The sequence below is a fragment of the Panthera uncia genome, assembly GCF_023721935.1.
Source record: "Panthera uncia isolate 11264 chromosome D3 unlocalized genomic scaffold, Puncia_PCG_1.0 HiC_scaffold_8, whole genome shotgun sequence".
In the NCBI taxonomy this organism is placed as follows: domain Eukaryota; kingdom Metazoa; phylum Chordata; class Mammalia; order Carnivora; family Felidae; genus Panthera; species Panthera uncia.
The window spans coordinates 71880775-71892367 of NW_026057586.1; the positions used below are offsets into that span (position 1 = coordinate 71880775).

Sequence of the window (11593 nt, forward strand, 5' to 3'; positions counted from 1 at the left end):
GGCAGGAAACCTACTTTTCAAATGGGAACACAGCCCTGCAACCAGGACAGACCAGCTATACAGTAACTGGGTAAGTGACTTGGCATCATGGCAGTGATACCAACATCCAAGGGCAGACAGATTCACAAGGGAAAGCAGGTCTCAGTGTCAGTGCCACCAAGTCCCAGGGGAGGACTGTGTGGATTAGGAGGACATGTGACCGGGAGAGAGTCTGAGGCCATGGAGGGACCCACACACTACTGAAGGTGGCAGTCAGATTCATTCCAACAGAAGGTGAGTGACCCTACCCATGGCTGACCTGAACTCAGCCAGCTGGAGCCCTTGAGACCCAAGCCATGGACATGACAGAGCTGTTCCCCACATCAGGACTCAGGTAGGAACTTCAGCCATGGACACCTGATCTCTGACTTACTGCCTCTCCCCTGCCCCACAGGTCAGCCCAAGTCGGCCCCCTCGGTCACACTCTTCCCACCCTCCAATGAGGAGCTCAGTGCCAACAAGGCCACCCTGGTGTGCCTCATCAGTGACTTCTACCCCAGTGGCTTGACGGTGGCCTGGAAGGCAGACGGCAACCCTGTCACCCAGGGTGTGGAGACCACCAAGCCCTCCAAACAGAGCAACAACAAGTATGCGGCCAGCAGCTACCTGAGCCTGTCACCTGACCAGTGGAAATCCAGAAGCAGCTACACCTGCCAGGTCACGCATGAGGGGAGCACCGTGGAGAAGAGAGTGGTCCCTGCAGAGTGCTCTTAGGTGCCTGAGACCCACACCCACCCAAGGGGATGTGCAGCCATTGAGCCTCCAGGAAGGATTCCCCTTGTACCAAGACCATTCCAGCCCTTCTCCCAGCACCCAATCGTTGCTCAATAAAACGTCTCTTACTCAATCAGAAATCATGCTTTCTGGTCTTTTAGAGTTAACTTTTTGTGTTCTGAGCTCAACCATCTTTAGGGGGGGAAATCACTCTTTTGGCCTCTTGGGAAAGGAGTCCACAGAAAGATTGGCTTCCTCATGTTTTTTGAGGGGTAGTTTAACTCTCAGCCAAAATTGTCTGAGAATATTCCTCAGCAGGAGATACAATGAGCGGAAACAAGAGAAACTATCCACCACAACGTCTGCATACTTTGCTTCTTGTGTGAACCATGTCCACTGCCAGTCATGGCTGCCCTCACTGATCTTGGGTCCCCATGATTTCTAGGATAATCCTGAGCTTCTCCCTGTACCTGGCGCCACACTGTCTACAACTTGCCCCTCTTATGTGTCCATTCTTCTCTTTTTCTAGACCCCGACTCAATGCCATGTTTTCCCTGGTTTCCTACCCCATGTGAACATTCTCCACATGGGAATGTTCCTCCCTTCCTTATGAGAACCTCTGTTCCTACCCCAGGAACAATCACATGTCTCCCCGCACCACCACCAACTCCCTGCAACACTTACTACAGGACCTTCTGACTGGACGCTGGTCACTCACACCCACTCTCCCATTGCTGGCACCTCCACACAACAGTGTCTCTTGGTTCCCACTTGCATCCAAGTTTTCTGGGAAACAGACACCAGCTATGCTTTCCAGGACCTGTTGAGGCCAGGCCAACCCATAAACCCACTTGTGCTTATGTAACCTGCCTGGGGCCTCTATGTTATAAATCAAGGCTCCCATTTTGGGAATGGGCTGCTGACACGTTTCTCAACTGACTCATCTTCTTAGGATCTCAGTGTGGGATCTGATCATAACATACACAAGCACACACACAGGTACCAATAAACAGAAACATACATGCACACACATGATGATCACAGAACCATTGGTTCATTTATAACACTCCCATGGTGAACATCTCCATGGAAGCATCAAGACAACCTGGGGTAGAAGATGTTGCACTACGTCCCAGGATGGGACATGAACAAAGAAAACTTAGTCCCTATAGAAGCTTCAACGCCAGCCAGTGACAATAGAAGGCCCTGCAGATTGGGGTCTAGGTGGAGTGAGACAAGCAACCTCATGAGCTGGTGTGAGGGAGTTGAGAGATGAAGTGAGAGCAAATCAGGAAAGACAGCAGGAGTGCTGGCTTAGTGTGCAACTGTGTCACAGAAAGAATGCCAGACCTGTGTGTCTCCTGTGTGAGCTCTGCAGGTAACAGCCCTGGGCCTGGATGCAGGCCAGGGCCCTGGGTAAAAGAGACCCTCACAAAGTCATGGTCCAGTGTAGGGAAACAGTATCTGTCCTATGTGGTGGGGCCACCCTGTGCTAGTGATGCTCCTGTACGTGGGGGCATGTGTGATTCTCAGTCAGTTCAAGGGACCAGCACAGACTCCCACACATCAGCTCAGAGCGAAATTGTTGGACCCAGTGCGTGCCTCCCCAAGCACGATGGACCCACCAGGTCTATCCAGCTTACATTCAGCCCACATACCCCAATGGCATGACAACTCTCCTCATGGGGCTAAGGACAGAGACTAAACAGTGATCATGCCACCTTCTAGAAGAACCAGCCAAAGGCAGGGATTCAGGAGCTCAGGACCCTATAGAAGGATCTAAATGCTTGGGGGAAACATGAGTCTCCTCTCAACACTTTCCATTCCTGACCCCAAACCTCCACTGTTTCCTGTGTGGACGATGTAGTGATACATCCAGGACCTTCCTCATGAGTCCCAACTCTGCAAAGGGCTCTCAGCTCCATCACCTCTGTGCTGAAACACCCTTGCTCACCCCTTCTACAATGACATCCTGACACAGACTGAGGAGAGCACACAGCACCTTCCTAAGGATGGTATTAGCTGAATTCTGACGCCATACCTAAAGAGGGTCTCTCCACCCCTCCCCATGACTGAGGATGGAATCTGAACCCTCCATGGAACTGAAAATCCAGGTCACCAGCGATTATCCCCATCACCCACCCATCTGCCCAGCCAGCACCCGCAACAAGGAGGCTGGGCTTTGGGTCTCCTGTGCAGCTACAGGTTGGCCTGGGTCAGGGGTGGAGGGACTGACAGAGGGTTTGTGTTCCAGGCTGTGTCACGGTGTCCTATTTTCAGTAGAGGGACCCATCTGACTGTCCTCAGTGAGTTTTCCCCCTTTTCCTCCTCTTTCAGATCCAGTGTACAATTTCAGGCTATTGTGCTTTCTACTGTGACCTGGGCTTAGGCTGAAGGTCTGGGGGGTCTGTAAGTTTTGCCTCTTTTATCTGCCCCTCATAGCCTCCACCAGTCCTGACTTGTCAGTTGTCTGGTCAGGGCTACAGGGGACCATCCCTGTAAACTGTTCCTGATCTAGACCTGAATTCAGACCTCACTGTGGCTCCAGCTCTCTCCTCGTGGGAACCTTGTCCTCTAGACTCGGGGATGGTCGCCTCCCCATTTAGGGTATCTGGGCTCAAAGAGTCCGAGAATTGAGGGATGAAGTGCATGTGACTGGAGTTTGGGCTGCCAGAGGGGCCATGGAATGTGGATTTTGGGGATGGTTCAGACACTGGGTTCCATCCTCAGGGTGTCCCAGGCAGAGAACTTCCTGAATCACAGTGAGGAGAGCCTTGGTCTGGGTACTAGGAGACACGAAGGAGGAAGTGGGACAAGGGGGTCAAGGATTAAGGGAGAACGTCAGAGGAAAAGGGGTCCTGGTGCTGGGACCTTCCACCTCCATAGGCACAGACAGGACACCAGAAACAGGACAGGTCTCAGGACCGTATCCTTCAGTCAGGACACTCAGGCAGCACAGGTACATCCCTTCATGGCCCACCACAGCAGGAAAGAGCCATGAGCAGATATATGGGGCCAGAGTCCCCTGATACGGACAGGTGATAGGGACACTGACTGCCAGCCTTCCAGACATGGCAGTCAGAGTCCCCAGCATCAATTCACAGAACAGGGAGATCCCTCAGAACTGAAAATTCACCTCACCTACAAACCCTCCATCTACAGGACTCCCTGGAATCCAACTCCAGGGACTCCCACTTCTTACCCACTCAGCATCCCCAGGGAGGGTCCCTGTTGGGAGGCTGCAATGATGGTGTGAGGGGCTCTGGGGGCAGGAAACCTACTTTTCAAATGGGAATACAGCCCTACAACAAGGACAGACCAGCTATACAGTAACCAGGTAAGTGACTTGGCATTATGGCAGTGATACCAACATCCAAGGGTAAACAGATTCACAAGGGAAAGCAGGTCTCAGTGCCAGTGCCACCAAGTCCCAGGGGAGGACTGTGTGGATTAGGAGGACATGTGACCTGAAGAGAGTCTGAGGCCATAGGAGGGACACTACTGAATGTGGCAGTCGTATTCATTCCAACAGAAGGTGAGTGACCCTACCCATGGCTGACCTGAACTCAGCCAGCTGGGGCACTTGAGCCATGGACATGACAGAGCTGTTCCCCACATCAGGACTGAGATAGGAGCTTCAGCCATGGACACCTGATCTCTGACTTACTACCACTCCCCCGCCCCACAGGTCAGCGCAAGTCGGTCCCCTAGGTCACACTCTTCCCACCCTCCTCTGAAGAGCTCAGTGCCAACAAGGCTACCCTGGTGTGCCTCATCAGTGACTTCTACCCCAGTGACTTGACAGTGGCCTGGAAGGCAAATGGCACCCCCGTCACCCAGGGTGTGGAGACCACCAAGCCCTCCAAACAGAGCAACAAGTACGTGGCCAGCAGTTTCCTGAGCCTGTCACCTGACCAGTGGAAATCTAGAAGCAGCTACACCCCAGGTCACGTATGAGGGGAGCACCTGGAGAAGAGAGTGGTCCCTGCAGAGTGCTCTTAGGTCACAAGACCCCCACCCACCCAATGAGGCCTAGAGCCACAGGACCTCCAGGAGGGACTTCCCTGAGACAGGATTATCCCAGCCTTTCTGCCAGCACCCAATCAATGCTCAATAAATTGTCTTTATTCAGTCATAAATTTGCTCTCTGGTTATTTGGGTTTAACATTTTTTGTCCTGAATCAACCATCTTTGGGACCATCATTGTTTTGGGTTTGTTGGAGAGGAACCCGCAGAAGTCATCCTCATTTTTATTTTGAGGAGTAGTTTTACTCTCAGCCAGAATTGCCAGAGAATATTCCACAAGAGGAGATACAAACAGCAGAATCCAGATAGACCATCCTCTGCCATATTTCTATGCTTACTTTTCTTGCATGGACCACATCAGCCATCAGCAACACAGAAGTCCACTGCTCTTGGCTCCCCATGGACTCTTATATAATGTTTGAGCTCCTCTCTGGACCTGGGTCCTCACTGTCTGGTATTAGTCCCCCTCCTGAGATGTCCCACTCTACTTCCATGAATGCCCTCACTTGATGCCATGTTTTCTTGGTTTCCTACCTCATACAGACACTCCACATCGTCACAGACTAGAACATTCTCCCTTTCTTATCAGCCCCCTCTCCTGCCTCCCCAGGGACACTGTCTTGTGTCCCTCCCACAGACATCTCTGTCATACTTACTACAGAACCCTCAGTTCTTGGACCCTGGCCACTCAAACCCACACTTACACTGGGGGCCCCTCCACCCACATGTGTCACGGGAGGCCCAGCTGTATTCAAGGCCCTGGGAGGCAGGGACCCCTTAGAGTCCATCCACTGCTGACGCCATCACAAGCACTAAACCAAAATGTCCCTGGGTGGTCACTGAGGCCATGAGTTCAATGTCTAGATTACATTCTGGATTGTACCTTGGGCATATTTGAACTGTGAACTGACACCTTCTTAGGCGTTGTGAATGGGCCCTGAGAACCAGGAAGTCTGTTGTGCTAGGAGCTAACTCAGAATGGCAGGTCTAGGCTCCTTGTCACACAGACAGACTACACATGCACACACACCCAATAAACTTGCACGAACACACCATGACACAGGAACACCTGCTATTGCACACATGGCCATGTTGGGCATGTACCTAGGACATGTGGTGGCATCCAGAACCCTCCACGGGCCTCAGCTCTGCAGAAGGCACAGGCCCCGTGATGTCTGTGTTGGAAACCGTGCTGTCCGATCTCCCAGGTAGCATTCCCCAAGCAAGCTGAGCCATACACAGAGCTCCTGCCAGGAGCTACCTGAGTTATGATATGTCACTCAGGCATTCCCTCCTACCCCTCCATGGTGGGGGCTGGAGGGAAGCTCACCCCATGAGGAAGGGAAGGTGCATTGGGGAGGGGGGCCCCGTCTCAAGCTCCCATGGGCCAGCCCAACCCCCACAAAGAGGAGGCTGGACTCTTAGCCTCCCAAGCAGCTGCAGATGGGCCTGGGTTTGGTGGGGAGAGGGTATGGTGCCAGGGTGACAGAGGGTTTGTGTTCAAGGCTGTATCACTGTGCTATGTGTTCAATGGAGGGACCCAGGTGACGATACTAGGTGAGTCTCCCCCATTCTCTCTCTTTGGGGACCAGAGTCAAATTTGAGAGCATTTTTCTTTCCTTTCTATCCTGAGTGTGGCTGAGGTCTGAATCACTCTGGCATTCTGGAATCTTCACCTTTTTGTCTGGCCATCCCACCGCCTGTAGCCTATTCCTGCTCTGAAGCACCTGGTGGGGACAGAATGGGCCAGTTCCAGTGACCTCTTCCTACCTTTCCTCACTATGACTCAGAGCTCTCTCTCCAGTTAACCATCTCCTCCAGCCGCTAGGGTAGAAGGAGTCCTCATTTTTCTATATGGGATATTTTCATTCTTATCCAGAATAGCCCAGAGAATGTTTCAGAATAGAAGACAGGCCAGCAGGACAGGATAACCCACCTTCTGGACCTTCCCTATATTTACCATTCTTGTACTGACCGTGTCCACCCCCAGTGGTCTTGGGGCCCCACTGCCTATGGTTCCCCAGGGCCTCCTTGTTGGTATCTAAGCTCCTCCCTGGAATCCTGGGGTCTCACTGTCTGGGACTGTGAGGTAAGAAGCTCCTCCTTGGAAGGGAGGAGAACCTGAAAAACAGAAACCCTGTTGAATACAGATAGACCAAGCCAGACAGACAGAAGCCCTATATGAAGATACTAGGGATAGTTACCTGGGGGGAGATCTCAGACAGCCCGATGCTGTAGGACAGATGGTTTTCCCAAGTTGATACAAGGTCTCAAGGCTGATGCCAGCCAGGACCAGAGGAGCTCAGGGGTGGGATGGTGAGTTATGAGGATGGGTGAACCTGCAGAGAGACTAAGACGAAAGACAGGGTGCCAGAGCTTCCCTGATTCAGGCACTGGGATTCCCCTGACAAACATGAGGGGTCTTTCCAGGCCCCATGCCCATCATCCCCAGCCCTGCTCCCTACACTGAATCAGCTCTCAATACAATGTCTTTTTGTCAATCAGAAACCATTGCTCTCTGTTCATTCTTTTTTGGTCTCATATTTAATTTGCAACCTTCCAGGATCCTCAAGGTGAGGTGCGTGCAATCCTTGGCACCCAGTGGGAAAGCAACCTGAGGGGAAACAAAAACACTCATGGTCTTCCTGGGGGCATCTCCCAGGAAACTAGTCAGGACATGAGGAGTCTGGTCACCTGAAGGAGTCTGGTCACTAGAACCTCAGTACCTCTGTCCCCTCCTTCCCCCATTCCTCCTCCAGCACACAGCTATGCCCACTCCCTGCTACCTCCCTGGTCTGAGTTGGCCAGGGCTGCTGACTTCCAGATAAGCCCTCCCTCCCTGACTTTGTGGGGACCCTCTACACCCCCAGTATCCTCTCTTTCCTTTGGCCTGGACCCCCTCTGCTCCTGGTCCTCACCTCCTGTATGCCCTCCTCCCCCTCTGCCCAGCTCAGCTCCCACCCACTTTTACCCACTCCATGTCACTCCCTCAGGCTGGAGCACCCATAGAGTTCAGGACATTCCAGTAATTTGGCTCCACAGGCTCTTAAATCTGGGGACCACTCTGATTTCTCACGTGATGACAGGTTCAGAGATATAAGAGGAATAGGAGGAAGCCAGGAAGGAAACTGTCCCATAAAAGGCCTGCCCCGAGGTTCAGGCACTTGCCAAAATGAGCTCTGAGCTCCCCAGGAATCAATGCAAGGAGGGAAATAAGTGCCTCCTAATTTCTCTGAGAATAAACACAGCCTTTGCTGGCAGGAAACTGGTGTCTCAGTGCTGTCTCAGGCATCTTGTACCATAATAAAAAGTGGGGACGTGTTTTACCCGAGGCCTTCCCATTGATGGGAATCAGGCTCTGACATACAGATAACTACCTGGCAGTCTCAGCATATGGCAATGACCATGAGGAGGCTATAGCTGCTTCTGCATAGGGAGTCCTCTGTCTCCTTTACTACCAGGTCACCATCACCAGGTGGTGGGGGGTGCTTACATGGTTTCAGTTCCCTGATTCGCCCCAGTGTGGCTCAGCCAGGCAAGCTCCTGCCCTTGGATCCAGAATGGACCCTTGGCACAAAATCACAGCTCCCTGCATCCACTGCATCTCTAAGCCCACTCCTACTCCGTCTGATAGCCCCTTGGGTATTCCAGGACCTATGAGCCACTCCCCCACTCATGACCCAACTCTGCCAAAGAAAGATGGGGTACTATCTCAGGTGTATGGCTCAGAAAGTCACCTGCCATCTTCTGGGGAGGGGGATGGAGCATCATTTATTCAGAACTATCTCCATTCAATCCTGGATGTTATTGGGAAAACCAGCATCCATCCGGGGACTTCCTTGGTGGCATTGGGGGCTTTGGGGGTCTGGGGTTCTGGCTGCTTTCTGACAATGAGGGGTGGTGAAAGGACCAAGGACCCTCAGCCCTTCCTGCTGGATCCCTGGGCTCCCACTCCTCCCCTGCACTATGAGGGGCTAGAGGGGGATGGGCCAGGCATGTCATTGTGGGCAGGGGCCACACTAAGTGTCCTGGGAAAATCTGTCCCTTGGCTCCTTGAGCTCATTTCCTATGGCTGCTGTCACAAATCATTGCAAACTGAGTGCCTGAAAACAACACACACTTATTCTCTTATAGGTCTGAAGGTCAGAAGTCTGAAATGGGTCCCGAAGGCAGAAATCCAGGTGTCACAGGGCCACCCTTTCTGGGGACTCCAGATTCCTCTGGATCCCTGTCTGCATTCCTGGACTTTCGACCCCTCCTTCCCTCCTGTCAAGGCTTCAGTGGCATCTTCAAGTCTCTGTCCCTTGTTCTCTGACCTCTGCTTCCACTGCCACATCTCCTCTCTCTCTGAGCCTCCCACCTCCCTCTTCCCTTGGGAAGACCCTACCTGGGGCCACTCACATAATTCAGAATCATCTCCTCACCTCAAGGTCCTTAATTCTATCACATCTGCAAAATTTCTGATACCAGGTAAAGGAACGGGTTCTGGGGGTTAGGACATGGACACCTTTGGGGGCCTTATTCAGCTTGTTACAACAAATACTTGGCACACAGGAAGAGACAAGGCACACACACTCAAGGAATCAGAAAAGACTTTATTGTGCACCAGTGCCTGCCCAGCAGAGTCACCTCCAAAGGCTGAGCCCTGAACCTTGGTATCAGCCTCCTTTTATGGCTGGGATGGTAGGGGGTTGAGAGACAAAAGAAAAAGGGGAGGGAGCACTTATCAGTGGTGCTATCTGACAGTTGGTGGACACAGGAGGCAAACAAGATTACAGAAGCCAAAAGTATGCAAGGGGAATATCCAGCCTTGGGCATCTGGCTGGCCCCTTTTATCTTGTTTTTATTAGCTTTTCTTTTCAAGCTGACCACAACACTATTGCTCAGTTTTCTAGGGGTCTGGGAACTTTCTCCCATGTTCCTCTCCCTCCCTGCATCCTGCCCAGTCTGGGCCACTCCCAGGGCCTCCTTGGCCCAGGCTCACCCCGCACCGCACCCACCCCACCCCACCCCACCTGCCTCTTTCAGTCCCTTCTCCTGCTAGGGTCACAGGAAAAGGACTTTGATTTTAGCTATGGCTTTGGGGCATTTCTTCCAACTGGTCCCCAGCTAAATGCTCTCTAGGCCTTACTTGTCAGTCATCAAACTGCCCTTGGAAGAAGATCCTATTATGATCCTTGTCCTATGGATGGAGACACCAGAGCCCAGAGACCCTGAGTGACCTACCCAAGGTCACAGCAAGAACTGAACCTGGACACCCCAACACCACCTACTCCAGATGTCATCTGACCCCGGGTCCCAGGCCACCCTCAGCACCCTGCCCACCCAAGCCGGGCCCTCCAGATTTGTCCAGCTTTATCCCTGGAGAGCTCTGAGTCCCCCTGGACTCACCTCCCTGCCCCAGGACCCACGGCCTAAGAGGACAGAGTTGTAGGGACCAATGAGGGACTGAGGGGGACAGGGCCTCAGGTTGGAGTGTCTGCATTCCTCATGCTTCTTCACCTTCCTCTGGGTCAAAAATCAGGGTCAGGGCATGCAGGGGAGGGGCCAAAAGGTTTCCTTCTCCTGGAGACCCCACCTCAGTCTCAGTCCTGGGAGGTGAAGGTCACAGCAGGGCTCACCCTTGGCTGCCACACCACCAGAAGACTCAGTCCCTGGCAGCTGGCTTCTCCAGCCTAATCCCCCGACTCCCTTGTGCTAGCTGCTCCCCCTCAGGATCCAGGGATTCTCGGTAACACCTTCAGTCAGGGGGGGATAATCTCCTCATGGAAAAGCACACAAAACTCTCTGAATGGGGGTCCAGGGAAAGGGGGTCTAGTGCCAAGCACAGCCACTGCTTCAGGGCTGGCTGTTGAATGGAGCCATTGACTCAAGTGGAATTCTCCAGATGGCACACACCCTGACAGGTGAGGACAGCAGGCTGCTTTCCCATTCTGTTCTTGGCTCCCCCCACCTCAGTCCACTTTCACCTCTGCCCTTTCCTGCTGAGAACCTTCCGGCACTCCCATTTCCTCTAGGATTCCATCTGCTGCCCTGAGATGTCACCAAACCTCCAGGGGAAGGTGCAGAAGGGCATTCAGCAGAGGGGACCTGACTTCTGGAACCTTCAGGCTCCAAGATGGACAGACACCCTGTGAGGAATGCGGCATGGCAGGGCTGGAGGGTGATTAGCCTCTGGGACCCAACTCCCAAAAACTCTCCCACCCAAGTCCCCTTAATGAAATCTCAGTGACACCCATTTCCCTGCCATCACTGTAAATGCATGCCACTCCAGTCCCCTTCCCCTGGCCCTGACTGGTCTGGCTGCAGCAGTAACAGCCAGCAGTCACGGCAGCCTCAGGGCCCCTACTCCATCTCTATCAGAGAGCAGCTTCTCAGGCCCAGCACCAGATTTCAGGCCTCAACATCTCAATGTGAGGAGCCACCATCCCTCCCAAGATGGCCATGACAGGACCACAGACATGATCCCAGGCGGAAGAAGTGACCCAGAAGTAATGAAATGCCTGGCCTAGGAATGGCCCATCTGTAACCAGACAAACTCTTGAATATTCTATTTCCCAGTAAGAAAATAATGGGGCATCAGTGTGTGAACCCATCCTCTAACAGACTGTGTGGGAAACCCCCCGTAAAGCTGGGTCACTGGGCAGTCCATCAGGGCCTCTGACCTCCCTCGGTTATTAGGCATCCCCGGTGACTTCCAAGGCACTCAGTCACTCCAGAGTAGACCACCTGGTGCCCCAGGATACCCCTCCAGGCACCCCTTCACCTATGCACACTCTGACCCTCCAGGATGGCACATCCAGGCCAATCGACC

General features: G+C 53.0%; 1 protein-coding gene across 1 annotated transcript in view; it reads left to right on the top strand.

Annotated features, from left to right (window-relative positions):
- Positions 1 to 893, top strand: part of LOC125914001 (immunoglobulin lambda-1 light chain-like) — an 89052-nt gene extending 88159 nt beyond the window's left edge. The window contains exon 4 of the mRNA XM_049619108.1: positions 434 to 893. Within this exon, the coding sequence (XP_049475065.1) occupies positions 434 to 753 (320 nt within the window). The 3' untranslated portion in view covers positions 754 to 893. The remainder of the gene's footprint in view (positions 1 to 433) is intronic.
- Positions 894 to 11593: the final 10700 nt, after the last annotated feature.